This window comes from Argiope bruennichi, chromosome 4 (assembly GCF_947563725.1).
Source record: "Argiope bruennichi chromosome 4, qqArgBrue1.1, whole genome shotgun sequence".
Classification (NCBI taxonomy): domain Eukaryota; kingdom Metazoa; phylum Arthropoda; class Arachnida; order Araneae; family Araneidae; genus Argiope; species Argiope bruennichi.
Genome location: NC_079154.1, coordinates 83,813,944 through 83,835,236, shown reverse-complemented (window position 1 = coordinate 83,835,236; position 21,293 = coordinate 83,813,944). Strand labels below are relative to the sequence as shown.

Sequence of the window (21,293 nt, the reverse complement as noted above, 5' to 3'; positions counted from 1 at the left end):
AACCTATCCATCGTGGAAAAAAACCGAATTTTCTATCTTGATCATCAGTAGTAGAAAAGAAGCCGATATGAAATATTAGTAGCAGCAATGAAAACGATTTTAATTTTCTTTAGTATTTGATGTAAAATACGCTCAAACTATTTTTTAAACTTATTTTTAAAAAATAAAAAAATATATTTGACAAAAATTAGCTTTTTTGAAAAGATAATTTTTTTAAAAAAATTTTAGGATGATGTAAACATTATTTTTATGTACGAATATTTTCTTAATTTATCATGCAGAAGCACCAAAGGTTTTCTTAATTTTTGATTAATTAAAGTTTTATTCAAAATTCCCCCGAGATGCGCCATTTTCACTCTTGAAATTAAATACATACAAATTTGGAAGAATTTTTTTTACATCCTCAATCATCTTAACATCAAATAATTAATGCAGTCTTTCTTATTTCAATATGGCATTACTGTATAAAAAATTTCAAATACTCTAATATTGTTACTGTTAAAAAGCATTCTTTGAAAGCTGTATGCAATCTGCTGAATATGTTGTTTTTTCTGATAGGAGTTATTTGTGTCCAAGCACTGCGAAAACTCAGTTTTTTTTTCTGAAAATTTAATCTCTTGTTAATTTAATTTTGTAGCTAGCCGACTTTGGCGACCAGCCGGTTCACCAGTATTAATGCCGCTTAAAATGTTTAATTAATAGTTTGCGTACTTTGGTCTCATAATAGGTTTTTCAGCAAAATATTTTTAAGCTACAAATTTTGATAGTCATACAAATCCCTTATTCTATTATGTAGGCCTTAAGCCGTTCTGTTCATTGTAATACGCATCCCTAAATTTCTATCAGCGCCCGTAAAATTCAGTTTTAAATTAAAGTGATGAAACTGCAAGTAATATAAACACGTTTTTGACTGAAATCAAGCATATTTTTTTAAAAAATATAAAAACTAAAAGCAGAGTCGTTCGGCTTTGTAGTCTTATGCGCACTACACAATAATTTTCATAGTTTATAATATCTCAAAGAATTATTGAACAAAAATTTCATGGATTCTTCGTAAAATTCAGTTTTTAGCTTTATTTTTAAAAGTATATAAATGCTGTCAATAATAATATTTTATTTTATTTTTATTTATAAATATACTTTAAAATTTATGAAGTGTAAATTTTAGACAGTCCTTTGATCTTAAGGAATCATATTCTGCAAAATATTCTTGACACTCCAACTTTTAAATAAATAAATAAAAGTTTTTATCTTCTGCTATCAAATCTGACCGATTTATTAAGGTCTGAATTTTGCAATATTAAAACAATCAGCATTTTCGTAATCTAGGCCATTCACTCTTTAGAAACCCTGGGGGATGATTGGCTTCTTTCAGACGGTCGATGAAGTGATCTAACATTGCACGTTTTTCTAGAATAGTCATATTTAAATTTTCATAAATTATTAGATTTAGTTATAGGTTTAGTTGATTGGAGTGCAACTCTTTTTACTTAAGATATTAGTGGTTCATGAATTTTTTGTTAAATATGATTTACAGAGCAGAAGATTTAAAAATATCTCATTCATCAGAACATTTATTGACTCAATTTACATAAAATATTTATTTCATTTAGACCATTTGTTAGCATCTCTATTACTAAAGGCTTACAAATTATACTGTTATTAGTTGTTGGACTCTGATTAGAGTAGATATCTTATACATATTAAACCATATTTGCCTCAAATAAAAATGTTTCATTGAATTAGTAATATAGGTATTGTAAAAATCGAAGAAAACGTTTCCTGTCATTTACTTTTCAAAAAATATCATATTTCTTATTTATTTCATTTCATATAGACACCTGCCGAAAATTACACTTTTATATGCTTAATTTGCAGTAATGTTTGCAATGAAGCATTTATATCTTGTATGAATAGGGCAATAGGGTTGTTTTCCTTCATTAAGAATTCACTGAAGAGTTCAGAAAAGAATCGTCATTTTATTAATCTATTGGTTATTTCCTTGTTAATAAGTTTGCAAATTTTTCTATTCTAACTGTCTTTCTATTCTAGTATTAGTCTGTAATAGCTCCGAACGAAAAAATGTGTTTACAAGAAGAACGGGTACCTGAAGAGGAAAATAGAGGAGTTCAAATTCAAGAATTAATTGTTTTTTAATAAAATGCTTTGGTTTTTAAATTTAAACACACACATATATGTATATATTTAGATTTAACATGGGAAATCTAATTTTAAATCTTAGATTTTGCATATTTTAGTCAGCATTGCATAAAAGAATAAGTTTGTACATGTATTTACAAAAAAATCTCTCCGGCCTTCTTAAAAAACAGCAACATCTTATTTTTCCCGCATTCTATATTATTCGAATCAGAACAAAAGTAAATTTTTGATCGTGCCCGTAAGCTTACTCAATTACTCAGTCTCAAATCAAATCTGAATTACTACACCTTATAGCAAACCTTATTTAAAAATCATTTTAAATAGGTGGCTATGTTAAAAATTCGATTATTAGCAAAAATATTGAATATTTTTTTTAAAATTATTCAGGATTTCTGAAACGATTCTTTTATAAAACTGCTCCAATGTAATTCTTACATTCATTTTATATAGCCTCCGTAATAAGAGCAAACTTTCGTTTATTTCGCATGACATGCCATCCAGGCAAAGCTGGCCTTCTCTATGAAAGGGCCTGGGTTCGAGAAACCATTTGGGCCCCTAAATTTTTTGCAAAGTAGAAATAAATACAAATATTAACACATATTACAATAACGTTTATTTAATGAGTGATATTTTTTGGCTATTAATTACTGGAGGAAAATTATAATTTTTTGCAATTTCTTTTTCGATGCTTAGTATAGCAAGTGCATTTAAGCGTTATGCACATATGTTTGCCAAAGACAATTCTTTATTAATTTTAATTTGCTGAAAGAGCGTTCAGCATTTATTTTAGCAACTGGCAATGTAAAATTTTAACACAGTTAATACATTTAGAAATAATTCATTATAGTTATTAATTAGTATATATTGCAATGCATGTTGAGTGTTATTTGCATCCCTTTCATTCAAAATCAAGTCTCGTAGCAAAACAACTAGTTGGATTAGGTTTTCATCTACATCGTTATTATAAAACGTTACTAAATTTTTGGAACATTTGTCTAATTCCTGTTTTTCTAAAGTTTTTATATCAGTGATTAATTTGAAATACTTTTAAATCTATCTTCGATCTGCACAATAACAGTATCAGTTGCGGAATTAAAAAATAACGTCTAAACTCCTCAACTGGATTTTCTATAATTTCATCTTCTGCTGTTTCGAAATATGATTTTTCCCTTTTCCAAATTCTTTTTTCAGAAATATGTTCTGAAAGATTCAAATTATATGCAATCACTTTTGCTTAGTCTAAAAATGAGTTAAATTTTGTTCTTAAATTTTGGATTTCAGTTTTAATTTTATTGACTAAATTAAAAGCCCAGTCGAACAACTGTTTTTACTTGAAATAGTTTATTGATAGTGCTAATTTTGGACAATATTGTAAACCATATTATTAAACCTAAAATAAATGTCATTTCTTGTATCGAATCCAATAGACTTTTAGCTGCGGATGTCGCTGTGTTACTTTTATTTGCATCAGTAAATTCTTTTAGAGAATTACAAGTTTGTTCAAACTATATATCTATTTTGGCTTCCAAACGAGTGTCGCATAATGGTTTAAGAGTAATTTTAAATGCTTTTGTAGAGTTTCCCATCCTTTTATAGATGCAGAAAATAAGCAATATAAACGTTGCAATATCCCCCAAAAATTACAATATATACTGCTGGAAACGGCATCACAAATTAATAAATTCTAAAAGTGTCATATGCAAGACACATATTAAAAGTGTCATATGCAAGACAATTATTCTAAATCGTACACCTTTATATTTCTCTTTCATGTTGCTACCGTTGATGTCTGTCTGTCCACTACAATCTATAATATCTAAATCAAGCTCATTTAATATTTCCAGTGGAGCGTTTGCGAGTTCTTCTCCAGTCACAGCAGTTACTTCAATAAACTTTATTTATACTTAATCTTTTCTCTTCAAAATTTATAGATCTAATAAAGCTGAAGTTTGTTTTTATGGGAAATATCAGAAGTACAATCCATTTGGTTACTGTAATACGTGGCTGCTCTTGTATAGTCTTTAATTTTATTAAGAACTTCATTTCCTAACGGAAGAATAATTTGTTCTTGTAATGTATGTGCTAAATCATGCTCAATTCTGTTTTTGGAATTTTTTAAAATTCTGTTTATATGATCAATAAGGACAAAGTCATATTTACTTAATTATTCGATTAAACTCAAAGAATTTCCATTTACTTAATTATTCGATTAAATTCAAAGAATTTCCATTTACTTAATTATTCGATTTAACTTATGGTGAATAGCTTATAAGCCAGTTAACAACTACGCTGCACGAGCATTTGCTTTTGTATCATGGTCATGTTACTGGACTGCGAACCACGAGGTCCCAGGTTCTATCCTCGCTCATCTCAATTCGTAGCATTGGTGACCTCGGGCGATGAACCTTCAACCTTCGTACAGCTGTTGTGGCGCCATCTACCCCCAACCAAAGTCCTCAGACTCACTTAAAGCAGCAACCCAAAACACGCTCGCCATAACGCTTGGCGCTACTCAAATGGGTACAGGCGCATTTGAATCAACAGTTAATACATCACCACTTAACAGCCATATCGTTCGACTCACTGGAGGGAAAGTCTGTGGTGAATAGCTTATAAGCCAGTTAACAATTACACTGCACGAGCAATTGCTTTTGCATCATGGTCATATTACTGGACTGCGAACCACAAGGTCCCAGGTTCTATCCTCGCTCATATCAATCTGCTAAAAACTCAAAGAATTCCCATTAGGCGTTACTATTGTCTCATGGTTTCCTCGAAGTGGAAGATTATTACATGCTAAAAATAGAATCACATCTACAGTTCTTTGAAATAGTAACTTAAGTTGTTCTGTTTTCTTATTTGTATTAACTTCATTTGTTTTATCAATAGTAGAACTTAAATTCAGTCTTTTCAGAATTCTTACCGATCAATAAATGAATTAAGTGACAAACTGAACGCTCATGATCTTTAATTACAGTTTATAATTTGCTCCAGTTATTATAGACACCTATAAATCGAGTAGATTTTTCATTTTCTCTGGAAGATAATTTACAGGAAAAACAAAATACCAAGTCTTGCGTTTTTGAATAAATCAACCAGCTGCGAAGCTGCATTTCACCATTTGGCACTTTTTAAAAGAAGTAGCAAGTAGTGGAAAATGATCTATCTTCAGCATTCTTAGCAAAAATTCCTTTGTGTTGTTCAGGTCTGTTTTTAACGCAAAACATTTTAACCTTATCAGTTATAATGCTTGGTCACAAATCTGAATCACTTATATGCATTTGATCACGTTTGTTATTTTCATTTTCGTATTTATTTTCTGATTTAATCATATTTTTATAAACATATGGGTCTTCAAAGATTTTCACAATTACTACAATTTCATTGCAAGATTGTGTATTTTGTGCGTAACTTTCTTCGCCAGTTAAAGCTTGAATAGCAACTTCTGAAATCGAAACAATTTCATTGCCAGAATTACTTCGTAGACAAGAAACCAGATCTTCTCGTGGCTTTTTGATATTTAGCTTTTCTTCTTTTTTATTTTCTGCCAATTTTCTTTTTTGAAACCGAGTCTTGACACCCAGAGGGCATATCCGTCTAGAAGTCAAGGGACATGATTAAATCTAACAATATTAAACATTTTACTGTATGAATTATCAAAGTTTATGCAATTTAACCTAGTAGGTGAAGTAAATGACAGTACTTTATGTTTATAATATGTTGCATATTTGCACTAAATTGTAATATATCTGTAAATATATATTTCAAAACCCATCGATTGTTCGAGTTAAATTTCTTCCTCTCTTCTTTCCTTCCGGCTATTACCATTCAGATCATGTTGGGGCCCACTCAGTGTGGAGCCCCGGTACATAGCATCCGCCGCAACCCTCCCAGATCACAAGATGAAGATGGTCGGTCATGCATCCAGGCGCAATCGATACAAAGTTGAATGCATTCTTTATCAAGAATACTTTGACACTCTTTACAGTAAAGGGTACACGAGTGTAAGAATTCCGAATTAGTACAACAAAACCAGGTATTTCCAATCTTAGAAGTATGTGTGAAAAAAGGATTAATCAGTGGGAAAATTATATCATCAAAAACTTCTTCAATTGAAGACGATGGAAGCTCTAATATTTTTCTGGCTACCGCTGTCAGAAATAAATTATTAATTTTTCTTTTTTTCTGAATTTGAAGGGATTTATAAAAATAAACATACGATATATACTTTCGTGTTTTCATGTAACGACAGGTCTTTTAAATTAATTCTTACCGTATAATTATATATTATATAAGTATTAAGATTAGTTAATTTAAGAGAATTAACTAATCAAGAAAACTTTTTACGAATGTTTTGATTCACTTATTTCATTTCTGTATTATCTTTTATCTGTTGTCGTTATCCAATTTTAGGTATTTTTAAATTACTGTAAACCTGTTCGATTAGTTTATTTTTGATATAATTGAAATAATTTATATGTATTAAAAAAACTCAGAAGATTAAGATTTTTTTATTAAATTCGAATTAAATTTCAAATGCTTAAGGTTTATATACTAAAACCTAGAATGAAATATAACTATAATTTTTCTACCATTCGATCGCCGTGCTACTAAAATTCAAGAATCTTATAAAACAGACTCAAATATAGTTTGCTTTTACCAACCTTTTGAAGGTTGAATTGAGAACTTTTTTTTACAAATATCCTAGCAGTTTTACGGTCAGTATCCGAATAAAAAAGAGACTTAAAGGGGTTAAGAATTTTACTGAATTAATTAATATTTAATTGACTTTTATTAAACTTAATTACATTTGACTCCCACTCTCGGGAACGTACTGTAGTTTCTCCCAGCGTCGATTTCAGCCTTTTATAAATGAAAATATGTAGTGTACGGAGCGTCCCCCTAGCGGCGTTAGCGGTAGGGAGCGTCATCCTAGCGGCGTTCCCGGTACGGAGTGTCATCCTAACGGCGCTCGCGTCGTCTCTCAACAGCCAATAAGAAGCTATCTGATTCCCGCTCTAAGAACTGTGTTCGGTACTGTACTAGCGTCCCTCGATGTAAAGCGGCCCAGCCGTTCGTCCAGTTCATTAAATTTGTTTATGTTTAATTAGTGTGTGATTCTCTTAATATGAGCCATCTCTACGCATTAATCTCAACCGGGCTTTCCCCTAGGGCCCGTGAGAGATATTTAATTTGACATATAATCCGATTAGTAGAGGCATGTTTTTTGAGCCAGAGTTAACATACCTCTACATGTGGGGGCTCGGTCCGGAGTGCAATGACCTCGGAAATAGAAAAATAATCTTCGATTCTGTAAGAAGCTGGGAATTTCACCATTAGTTTTCGTCGAATTATCTTCGGATCGGCAGTGGCCGACAAAATATTTCAAAAAAAGTCTTCGGATCGGCAGTGGCCGACAAAAATTTTCAAGAAAATCTTCGGTTCGGCAGTGGTCGACAAATTTTTCAAGCAAATCTTCGCTTCGGCAGTGGGTGACAAATTGTGAAGTTCCTGCATATTATCTCAACGGATATAATTGAAGAAGAACAGGTAGGAGAATTTTCTATATCATTTTGATTAAAGAATCTTGCAAGCATCTATTTTAAGATTTGTATACTTGTGAATGACTTTTTCAAGAAAAAGAAACTGTTTGAATGTGTTGATTTTAGAAATTTCTGTTTTGAAGAAATATTAGCATTATTATTATTATCGTTATTATATTAGCATTTGTTATTAGGAAAAATAAAGGCATATTCAAAATGTTTAAAAATACAAAAAAGAAAGATTTAATTATTGTCGCTGAAGCAATAGGTGAGGTAATTCCGGAAAAAACAAATATTGTGAAGCTTAAACAAATTATAGAAAATAGCCAAGCGGCTAAAGATGATTTGGAATTTGTTAAAGACATTATCATTTCAACTGTAGAGGAACGCGAAAAAATAGAAGCAGAGGAACGCGGAAAAATAGTGGCCGAACGAGCGCGTGAAGAGGCAGAAAGAGCGCGTGAAGAGGCAGAAAAAGCGCGTGAAAAGGAAAGACAGTTTGAATTAGAAAAATTAAAACTAACTTTAGCTCATGAAGAAAGTATGAGAAACGTTCAAGCGACCGGAATAAGTAGTCCTAACGGACCTCCTCAAGAAAATCATGCGGAGTCCATCGAACAAATAATTAAAAGCATCCGCACATTAACAATGCCAATACCAACTAAATCAGAAAATTTCAATTTGTTTTTCAATATTTTGGAACGTGCTTTCGAAACAAAACAGGTTAAAACTGAATACAAAGCCGAAGTCCTTCTAAATTTGTTAGGTGAAAAATGCCGACATGTTTTGTTATACGCGAACGAAAGCGAAATAAAAGATTATGACGAAATCAAAAGAATAGTGTTAAGAGAATTCCAACCATCTGCTAAAGAATGTTGGGATAACTTTCAAGCCGCCAAAAGATTTAAAGGGGAAAATCACGTGCAATTCGTCTCAAGATTAAAAGCAAATTTAGAATATTATTTGGAACTAAGAAAAGTGAAAGATTTCGCGACCCTTTGTGAACTAATTGTAACCGATAAATTAACCAGCACTCTTGACAAGGACACATCCGAGCACATTTTGATCAAACAAGGCTCCGACTGGTTAAAACCGATGATGTTAGCAAAAGAAATAGACATTTACTTTCGCGCAAGAAATAAAAGTTTGTTTTGGGAAGAGAGTAGATATACACATGACTACAGCTCAAGGCCGCGCGTCAATAATTCCCGCCAAAATAATGATCATGTACACGGTGGAAATATTGATAGGAGAACTTGTTTTAAATGTAATTCTACATCGCATTTAATAAAATTCTGTCCCCAAAATGTTGATGGTAGACAACATAACAATCAGAGAAGATCCCATAACTCAAATCCTGTAAACTCCATGTTAAAATCAAATGAAATTCCACAAGAATTAATAATCGCTGAGTTGGAATACGCAGATATTATTGTAAACGACGTTCCTATTAAAGCTTTGGTTGATAGCGGAAGCGTATTAATGATTATTAATCCTAAATATGTAAAGAAATTAAATTATGTAGGACGTAGCACAAAAATTAAATTAGCGAACAGTTCAATTGTCAGTCTTCCGTTAGTGGCGATAGATATTAGTCATGTTAATAAAAAGTCAGTAACGAAAAGAGTTTTAGCAGCTGTTGATACTAATATTTCTTTTGAATGCATTTTACCATCTAATAGTTATTTAGATCTTAAAAATACTTTTCCCAATAAAAATGATAATAATTCAACTTCTCCCATAAATGAAAATAAAAAAGATTTCGATTATGAGATAGTACATCGCTCAGGTAGTCAAATGCGTCACGTTGATTCACTTAGTAGATACCCAACAGTCATGACTGCACTTTGTGATGATTTAACAGCGCGAGTGCAAGTGGCACAGATGTCAGATGAATATATAAAAAAATTGAAAGAATTATGTAAAGATAACAGTCAAATTGATTTCGTGGTACAAAATAACATTCTGTATAAATGTCAGGACAACCGTCGTTTGCTCGTAATACCTGAACTAATGAAACACGAAATAATTAAGAACGCGCATTCAAAAGGGCACTTCGCCGTGGAGAAAACTAAAAATATTATCGAACGTGACTATTTTTTCCCGAATATGCAAAAAAGTATTGAATCGGTAATACAGAACTGTGTCGAATGCATCCTAGTCAACCGGAAGCGTGGTAAACCTGAAGGGTTCTTACATCCAATTCCGAAGGAAAACTTTCCTCTAAGTACTTACCATGTTGACTTTATTGGACCCTTAGTGTCAACCAATAAAAATTATAATCATATTCTTACTATAATAGATGCATTCTCAAAGTTTGTTTGGTTATATCCTGTTAAAGGTGTAACTGCAAATGATGCAATTACGAAACTGCAATTGCAGGAAGCAGTATTCGGAAATCCTATGCGCATCATCACGGATAAAGGTTCCGCATTTACCTCCAAGGAATTTACAAACTATTGCGCGAATCAAAATATTAATCACATTCAAATCACCACAGGAATACCTCGAGGAAATGGACAAGTGGAAAGGGTTCATGGAACTCTTATCCCCCTGCTTGCCAAACTTTCCATCAATGATCCCACGAAATGGTACACTCATGTTCAAGCAGCACAACGTGTATTTAACTCTACTGCTCCACGGAGTACAAAATTTACTCCTTTCGAACTCATGATCGGTGTGCAAATGAGGCATAAAAATGACCAGAAAATTCTCGATATCCTACAGGAAGAATATGAGCAAATGGTCATCGACAGCCGCGAGGACATCCGCGAAGAAGCGCGACAGAATATCTTGCGCCTTCAAGAAGAGAATAAAAGAGCTTACAACAAGCGCAGGAAGAAAGCTACTCAATATAATCCAGGTGACTTAGTGGCCATACAGAGGACCCAATTCGGCAGTGGGTTGAAGCTTCGCCCGAAGTTCCATGGTCCCTATCGCATCACAGCGAAGAAGCCACACGAGAGGTACCTAGTGGAGAAAGTGGGAATCCACGAAGGCCCCAACCATACTTCTACAGCAGCAGATTATATGAAGCCTTGGTCTACAACTGCATAAAGCATCTACTTTACAAAATCTAAAAATTTTGCAAAAATCTAAAATTTTCTTTTTTGAGTTTTTCAGATTCTTTCTCAGATTGACGAGGACGTCAAGATCATCAGGACGGCCGATTGTAGTGTACGGAGCGTCCCCCTAGCGGCGTTAGCGGTAGGGAGCGTCATCCTAGCGGCGTTCCCGGTACGGAGTGTCATCCTAACGGCGCTCGCGTCGTCTCTCAACAGCCAATAAGAAGCTATCTGATTCCCGCTCTAAGAACTGTGTTCGGTACTGTACTAGCGTCCCTCGATGTAAAGCGGCCCAGCCGTTCGTCCAGTTCATTAAATTTGTTTATGTTTAATTAGTGTGTGATTCTCTTAATATGAGCCATCTCTACGCATTAATCTCAACCGGGCTTTCCCCTAGGGCCCGTGAGAGATATTTAATTTGACATATAATCCGATTAGTAGAGGCATGTTTTTTGAGCCAGAGTTAACATACCTCTACAAATATAGCATTTACAAATTCAATCATATTTTTTAACTGAAAAAAATAATATAAAAAAAATAATACAAGAACAATACAATGCTTTACAATAGCGAAAAAACTTTTCGTGTGCTTAACATTTGGAAATAGATAAGAAAATGTAGTAAAATTATTAATTAATAAAAAGTTTTTGAGAATAATTTTCGCGTTTAATTTGGACGAAATTTCTTCAGTACAAATAATTTTTTCAGTAATTTTTAATTATAACATTTGAGTTTTTTTATCGTTTTTCAATGTTTTCGAAATTTCTTCAACACCGGTATTATGAAATATGATCATCAAGACTGTCATCTTTTGATACCAGCATCGCAGTTAATCACATCAGAAAACTTTAGGAAATACTCTCTTGTCAATTCATAAAAATTATTTTAATCCGGAATTTCACTTCCGTATCATTATTCAGCCGCAGTTCTGAGAATCTTTATAAACACAGTATATGCACAGAAAAAATAATTGAAAAACTTAATTTCGAGTTTAATTTTTCATTAAAATTAATTATTTAAGTTACTTATCTATTTTAATAAATTTATATACTCATAAATTTATTTATTAAATATTGAACTTCGAAAATTAATAGGAAAAAGACAAAAATATAAGTGATACAAATGTACAACAGTATATACAGAAGAATTTTTAGTCCGGCCTGCCCCACACCTCTATTTCACGAAGTGTAACATGCACTAATTCGTAATTAAATGTGTTAATAAATTCTTTCAGAATTTTAAAATGAATCTAAATCTTTACGATATATTTGTATTTAGCGCGAAAAAGTGACGTCAGAAGAGACATCTTTTCATTTCAAATGGTAATCTGCTTGCCATTGCCACTTCAAAATTAAATACGAACAATTATCCTGATAATTTCTAATTTTATTTTATTAATCCTGAATGCTAAAATTTTCTTAAACTAAAAAAATTAATTGAATGCATGCTAAATGAATGAAAGCATATACAGAAAACTAATTGTCAATGAACATTCAATAATTTTGGAATATCAAATTTTTTTGTATTCTTATTAGTTTTTAGATTTTGCGAAATATTTTTTCATATTGTAAAACTAATAACACTTAATGGAACAATAATAGTTAAAAACTAGGAATACTTTATGATTTGTCTTTGGTAGTATTCCGATTTATATCATTTATTTGATTTTCTGCATTTTAAAGAAAGTTGGCAACAGCCCCATATCTAAATTTTGTTCCGTCTGTTTGTTTACTAGTGGGAAGATTTGTTTCGTTAATATACATTCCACAAACTCTCTTTGAGACAAATTTCTTTGTAAAAAAATAATTATTTAAATCTTTGGGCATATTATATTTATAAAATATTTATTCCCTTACATTTTGTTATTAAAAATATTAATATGGCTGTTAGTGTTTATATTGTTAGTAAAGCTGGTGGTATGATTTACCAATATGATCATAATGTGGTCCCAATTGAATATGAAAGGACTTTTACTTATCCTTTAGATTTGACGTTAGATTATGTGAACAGTCGAGTAACTGTTACTTTTGGTGAAATTGACACTATTAAAGGTATAAGAATAACGTAATATTTTCAATCGTTTTTCAATTTGTGTTTGTAAAACATCCACTAGAGTACTATTATTTTAACATAATATATTTTTTCAGAATTCCATGAGAATTTGTTTCTACTGCAATTTCTTTTTCTTCTAAAATTATTGAGAATTCTGACATCAGATGAAGAATTGTTTCATTTTCTTTTGATAATTATATGAAACTTTTCTTTCTTTCTTTTATTTTTTAATCTGAGTTCTAGGAATCCTTCCCTATATGCATTAATGTAATATAAGAAATTCCATATTAACTAGAATAAAGTCATATTTATTTAATATAATCTAAAATGCGGCAAATTTTTTAATTACTAGATAATTATTTGGTTTTATCATATTCTGGAACTTTAATTAATTGTGTCTAGAAGTGCAATATGTTACTATTCATGATTGTTATATTTCTCATGTCAAAAGACTAGGGGAAAAAAAAACTTTTTTTATTCACTTTATATCATTGAATATTTGATTTACCCTTTTGTAAATCAGACAATATTGACATCTTTACCAGTGACTTCTTCCGAATTTCCAAAATTAACAGTGGGAGGCTATGTAACTCTGAATTATTTAGCATGGACAATTCATTCGTGCTTGTGGAATTTGCAATGATATCAGACCTTTAATTCTTCTGCCTTAATGCATATTGAGGTCTATTTTTTTGGGGGGGGGAAGGGCTAAGGTAGTAAATATATTGAATCTAGGAATGAATTTAAACTATTTAAAAAACAAACAAAAACAAAAAAATATTTTTGATTGTGTATAGGGAAAATGTATAGTGTACTGTGACATACAATATTTTCAATGAATTTTTTTTAATTTGAAAACTGATAATTATATTAGGTACAAAATATGTTAATATAATATTTATGATCAATTTAGAAATTAATGAGAGAACAGATAGATGAAAAGGTTGGAAGCTTAAAATGAATGTAAATAAGCATGATTATTTATGTATTACAACAAATCATGTGGAATTTTTAAAAAATCTAAAATTTCATCCAACATCTTTATTCTACAGAGTCTTATAAAATTTCTTTAGAATACCTCAAATATTAGATGTACGTACTATATATGTTCTTAAAAGAACCATGCTTGTTTGAAAATGATTGAAAACTGTCTTCAAGATAAAGATATCAGGATGACACGAAGCATTTTAAAAGCAGAAATTAAAACAATTCATGATTTAAAAACTACTTTTGTTATATCTGCAAGATTGAAGAAATCTCTTCTTGAATTTAAAAGTAAATGAAAGCCTTCAAATTCTTTGATATGAGATTTTATTGAATGAAATTTTTGTCAGTAAAACCGACCAATTTAATTGAATAATTTTTTTTTTTTTTTTTTTTTTTGCTAGAATGTCTCCATAAAATTCATTTTATTTCATGGAGTTAAAGAATTTAATGTTTTGTTTATTTAATTAAACTGGCAATTGATAATTCAAAAACATTATCAATAATTTTTAAAGCATATTTTTCTTTTCATTTTTTTTTTTTTTTTTTGCTAATTATTTTCCTTTTTGTGATTTCTTAAAGAAAATCATATGAATTCTATAAAAACTCTGGTATTTGAATCTAAAATAATTTGAAATAAGAATAATTGAAATCAAGATAAAAAAAATTTCCTCCATGGTATTTCCTATCGTTGTTACTAAAGGAAATTTCATAGTTGCAATTACTATTTGAATGACATGATTTTATATAAATCCTAATTTAAAATAGGATTTTATATAATAAATATTAACTTTTATATTCAAAAAGCTTTGACATTTTGTGCCATCTTATTGTAAGACATTAATACAATTTATTAGATAGTATAAGATACAATTTATTGTTCTTTCTTAATTTTTTTTTAATCCAGTGGGACACATTGTATTAGCTGTGAATGGAAATCCTATAATGGGTCGTAAAATGAGCGATGGAAGTGATGTATTTGAAGTTATTAAAAATAAAGAAAATTTTCCTATCAGCATTAAATTTGGACGGCCAAGACTTGGAACAAATGAAAAAATTGTTTTGGCCAGTACTTTCCATTCGTGAGTAAAAATTTGCTTTTGTTGTGTTTGTATTATTAAAAAAATATGATATTGTTTTGGATTTTTATATTTTACTTTAAATTCCTAAATAACAAAAGTAATTATGAAATCAAAATTTTGTTTTTTGAAATACTATTATCATTGTTTCATTTCATTCCTGAAATTGTTTTGAAGTCCATAGTTAAATGTAATTATGAATTTAATCAAACCTGACTGACTGTAAACACAAACTGCTGGATGTGTTTACAGATATGACTTTTACTCTACATTAACCTCTACATTTAAGCTTGGCCTGGACTTAGAAATTTTACAAATTGTTTTCTACTTATCAAAATCATTCTTCTTTCCTTTCAACATCATCAAGTATTTTTTAATTTAAAAAATAATTAATTATTAAAAATAAATAAATTTATTTATTTAAAATTTTAATTCAGTTAAGCAAATTCTTTATCATATTTGAAATACAAGAAATGGAACTAAATCCTATAAAATATCTTGGAACACTCCCCCATATTTCATCCCTAATATTAATCATCATTGATAACCAGATACAAATTATAATTACTTTCAAAATCTGATATGATAGTCTGTTTTTTTTATTCAAGCTAAAGTTTAATACACATTTGTAATTGTGCATATATAGAGATAGAGGATGATTCTATAGTTGAATTCAGGAATGTTATTTTGTTTCCATGTCTTTTATCCAATAAAATATCTTGGAATTTTATTGGATAAATTTTTTTTTACACAATTTTATTTTTTAAAGAAAATAGTTTGTTAGAATATTTATTAGAAATTAATTCAACATATTCTTTTAGATAAAATGCAACTTTTTTTTGCATTAAATTTCTTTTATGATCACATTACTATTATTTTTCAATTTCTTTTATTATTTATTAAACTTTATTTTCAATAAAATATTTGTTAAATGCTAAGTTAAAAATAAATAGACTATATTAAGATTTCTGCAGCTTTTTGGAATATTGTTAAAAAACATTTTTTAATGATATTTAAACTCCCAAATGACAACTGAAATGAAAATCATCTGGTATAATTATTATTATCATTATATTTAGGCTTTAAAATTTATGAGTCTTAGCTTCAGAACTAATTTCATTGCAGTTTTGGCATTTTTTTTTAATTATCTTACATATTTGCATTCAATAATTGTATATAATAATTTTTTGTCAAATAAAATCCTCTATCATATTTTCTGTAAGTGTGATTTTATTTATGTATTTTAGATTATTTGCTATTGCTTCTCAATTATCTCCAGAGCCACATTGCTCAGGAATTGAAGTGTTAGAAGCTGATACATTTAAATTATATTGTTATCAAACTATTACAGGTAAGATAAATAATTGTTTTCTCTCTACTTAACATTTCTTATTAATATTAATTTTCTGTGACATTATAACATTTATGTTATATGTAATTTTAGGTATTATTTAAAAAGTCATATGGCAAATTTCTTTCCTCTTAAGAATCAATATCCTTTATTAACAAATATAGCATACATTAAAAATGAAATCTGAGGAAAAGAATTGTAGAACTTTGCTAGAGATTTTTTTCTCTTGTAATTTCAAGCTATTTTGTTTGTAAATAGTTCAGCTTGTATATTTCTGATGATGTGGTGTTTTAAAATTATTAAAACAATATTTCTTGTTTATTCAACAAGACTTTTTTATTTGCATTATAGCATGATAAAATATTTCTTTTTCTTATTTTAATAGAAACTTTCAATATATGACTTGTAGAAATTTTTACTAGAAGTTGTAAAATCAGAACACATACAATTTGATTTTCTACAGATCTACCAACTCAATATAGTAAAATGAAAAGTAAATTAACTAATCAGACTACTCATAATATACTTGACATTTATACTTAATATAAATGTCAAAATATTTGATAAGAATTAAGGGTACTTGAGTAACTACATTATTGATGAACAAATATAACTAAATGTTAGTGGCAAAACTTTAGCTTCAAAAGTTTATTTGCTTGCATTCTCTGCTCCCCCCCCTCCCATTTTTTTTACAATTGATTGTTGTTATATGAATAATATGCAAGTACTGAATTAGGAAGTGATTATTTGTTATATCTATGAATAAAATATAATTTACAAATTAAAAATTCCTTTTGTAGAACTTTTTATTTTTCCTGACATGCATTGTTTAAATTATTGTTATCTTATTTTTTAAATAGCTAATCTCCCTTGTATTTGATTTACTTTCTGAAGACAAAATAATTACTAAGATATTCAGTGATGAAATTGTATATGAAATTTTCAATGCCGTCAGATTTCTTACCTTTTTGTTTTAATCAATTATTATTTATGCACGAAAAGAAGTTAGCAATCTTTTAAATAAATTATTATAAACTTTTTTGAAGTAACTATTATTTTATTCATTATATGATGCATTGATTATTAGTGTTAGTTCCCATGGTCCTTGCAGGGTCCAAATAAAATTTGTAAATTTTGTATCCTAATTTTTATAATATTCTAGAGGAAATTTTAAATTCCTTTTTCTCCATCAAGAAATTTTCCTGGTTTAAAAATTGTCTTTAAAGGATTAAAATTGTAAATTTGATATGGGCTGGCTAATATTCACTTTCTCAATAAATTGCAACCTTGAGATTCTATTAAATGGCATATTTATGCCATATTGGACAAATAAATCATTAGCAAGATTTCGTTCATCATTATTTCAAAACTTTTTCAACATTTTATTTTAATTTATAATATGTAATTCACAAATGGATTGTTCTTTTGTGATCTGATATTTCAGAATGATTAGGAAATGGCATGATTAATAGTTTTAAAATTAAAAAAGTGAAAAAATCATTTTCTAAAAGTTACTGACTACAATAACAAAATACTGATCATAGGATGATAATAAAATTCATTAACTATTTTTAGACTTCATTTGAATTTCTTAGGATATAATTTAATTTTCCAGATTCATTAATAAATATTTTATTAAATTAACATTTTTATTGTATTTTAGGATAAGTAAATTCAATAATAAAGCGTTTCATCTTATTGTAATAGGTTGGTATTAAAAGTTATATTTTACAATGGTTGTGGATTTAAATATATGAATTTCAAAAAATTAAATCCTATATTTTGCTATCTTTTCACTAAAGTACATCATTGTTTGAAAAATTTAAAAACATTAAACAATTTATTTTACATCCTAAATTAAAATTCAGCTAATATAGCTACATTTCTTACCCATAAGGAAAGGATCCACCAAAAGATGCAAATAATATAATAAGCACATCATAATATTAAATTGTAATTTTGAGTAAAATTGTAAGCTTTTATTTGTATATATGTGTGTGTGTGTGTGTAATAATTTGACACTAGTTTTGCTCTTAAAATAATTTCCTAATCATGTTAATTTAATTTTAGAGATGTGCAAGCCCTTAATTTCCCCCTGAAATCAAAACACTGATGTATGCAAATTTCTCCTCAAAATATAAAAGAATAAAATTCTTTTTTGTTTTATTTACTTCGTTTGCGATTTGCATTCACCATGACTTAGACAAAGAAATCTTGATAACAGCTAAAAACTAGACTATGTTAATGAAATTCTAGAGAATAAAAAGAGGTTAAAAAAAATTCAGTGACTGCTTCTTCAATCCAGGTTTTATAAATATATATTTGTATAAACAACTATACATATTAACAGTTTTTTAGTGCCAAAAGTATTTCATGTAATTTAAGATTAATGAATTGATTCATGTAGTATTTAACAAATAATAAATATTTTACTCAAGCATAAAAAAAAAAAAAGGGTTCTTGAAAGCTTTTTTTTTTCTTTTTTTTTTTTTGTAGGAACTAAATTTATTGTTGTTGCTGATCCAAAACAGGGTGGTGTAGAAACATTCTTGAAAAAAATATACGAGTTGTATGCAGATTACGCTCTGAAAAATCCCTTCTACTCTTTAGAAATGCCTATTAGGTAAGTTTGTACCTAAATAGTTTTGATTGCTATTTCAGTGTATATTTTTTCCTTTGTTACTAATAAAATATGAATGTCTACAAAGAAAAGTCAGTAACTTATAAATTATCAAGATTTTTATTTATTTATAAGTTAGATACAACAGTACAAAAAAAAAGTAGAATGAACACTATATATTTTTTAATAAATAATAATGTATTATTTTGATGCAAAAAATACCTGTGAAGTAGTGAATAATTCTTTGGCACATTTTTTAATAAAATTCAGGTTTACATGGAAATTAAATGAACTAGCTTAGTATATTATGGTTCATGACTTTATTTTATTCATGAAAGAAATTACATTTAAGAGTATATGGTATGATACTGAAATTTTAACAAAGTTGTAAATTCGATCCATACGAAATAAAGTAATATTGATCTGTAGATAATGAAATTCCAATTTTAAAAATCTGTCTCCCCAATTCTCAATGAAAAGTTCATCTTTGATTATGTTTTATTTCAGAAAACCAAATGCTACAGGCCCAGAGAAGTATCTAATAATTTATTATAATTAAATTCCTTTGTCTGAGGAAAATGAACCTTATCATTTGGTATTAACACTAATATTCCTATCATTTCATTAATCTCAGTAAGTAACACAGTCTCTTATCCATGTCTAACAAAATGGAGCTCAGTACAATCCCAACACATGTATCAGGACTTCTACAAAACACATCCAGAAATATTTCACTCTTATCCTCTGCAACAAACTGGAAGTGCTTTTTTTATATTCTCTTAATGGGGGGCAATCAACAAGGAATGTTAAAGTCCCTTTAAATCAAACATGCATTTTTAAATAGCTTTTTGTCTATAGTAATAAATCTATCAAACCTAAAAACTCAGAAACTATACTTGTATAATATTGTCAAATGCTATATGATAAGACTGTTGAAGAAACTATTGCAACTTCGCACCATCTAGTAACATTTAAAAATTGACATGGATTGTTCCATTTTCAGTTGCGCATATGAGATATTGGGTTGATAAGAAGAAAAAGAGATTGTCGCATATATGAGATGTTGGGCCAGAAGGGGTTAACAGAAAATATGTTGAATTGACACATATAAATTGTGTAATTTCATTCCAAATAGTATATAAAATGTATAGGCAAAATTAGATATATTTTAATTGCAATATACAAACAGCTATTGAACAGATTTTTCTTGAATAAATTGTTAAAGTAAACAAAACTATCAACAAAAGCATTTTTTATAGCAAAGTCAGCATTTGTAGAATGTGGTGCTGTAAAAGTGATGATGGCCATTTAGTATATGTGTAGATTGTGTTTGATGGCTAATTAATTCTATAAAAACCATACTGTTCTCTTAAAATTTAAGATATTTAAGTACAACATATATGTATATTGTAATATATAGCCAAATTCATTAAGTAAATATACTGAATTTAGAAAAAGGAAGCATGTTATAATATTCAAACATAAATGTAAGATCTACTAAGTAGTTTGAATTTTATCATTTTTTAAAAATCAATCTTATTCTTCATTTCCTAAATTCAGTTAAAGTTTGAGAAAACAAAAGAGGTACCTTTTATCAGTTAAATTAGACAATCATATGTCTAAAGCAGTTTTTTTTAAAATTTATGTTAATAACATATTCTTTTCTAACACATCTCTAATGAGTAAGTAATTGCTAATAATCACGATCATAAGGTTAAATCAATAGCAACCAGGTTTTAATTAATTAAAGATTAGGCATAGGAGATTGGGTGCTCCATCTAAAACCCCATCACTGGTGTGCATGGATTTGAAGTTAAATTTGCATACCTATTAGGGAAAATGTGATTCTAAAACAAGAACATACATCTACAGACATTTAATAAAGCTTAGTTCAATTATTATTATGTTTTGATTTTAAATGCAATTTTATAAATATTACCTAATTTAAAATTCTTTTAGTATGAAAAATGTAAATGGTTTAAGGCAATATTAAATGAAACAGACTTATGTGCTTTTAAATTTTAGGTGTGAATATTTTGATACCAATCTTCAAGCTGCTCTGGAGCAAATTGATAAAACTGGTATGACTAATGTATAAATAGGAAAGAAATTTGAATTTTGTAATGTATATAGCACATATTGTATATTTGGAAAATTATTTATGCAGTTCAACATTGTTTCAAAATAAATCTTTTCTTAAACATCTGACTGTGTTTCACTTGGCTAGCTAAATCATTTTTAAATATATAGCTTTTAAGCAATTGTTCTTAATTCCATGGTCTTCCTTTCTATTACTTCTGATGTATGAGGAATTAAAGGTACTTTAAAAATACCTTAAAATCTTATTTTATTAATTCTATTTACTATAGAGGGCTGAAATCTTCAAATGAATGCACGTATTTTAACTCAATTCATTTCTTATTATAATCTGGACATCAC

At 28.9% G+C, this 21,293-nt stretch overlaps 1 protein-coding gene across 1 annotated transcript; it reads left to right on the top strand.

Annotated features, from left to right (window-relative positions):
* The first annotated feature begins 12,460 nt into the window (after window positions 1-12,460).
* On the top strand, window positions 12,461-21,059 carry LOC129965570 (trafficking protein particle complex subunit 4-like). The gene is made up of 5 exons (XM_056079578.1): window positions 12,461-12,819; window positions 14,712-14,886; window positions 16,131-16,234; window positions 18,731-18,857; window positions 20,880-21,059. The coding sequence occupies exons 1-5, from the start codon at window positions 12,648-12,650 to the stop codon at window positions 20,950-20,952; spliced, it is 651 nt and encodes a 216-aa protein (XP_055935553.1). The 5' UTR covers window positions 12,461-12,647; the 3' UTR covers window positions 20,953-21,059.
* Window positions 21,060-21,293: the final 234 nt, after the last annotated feature.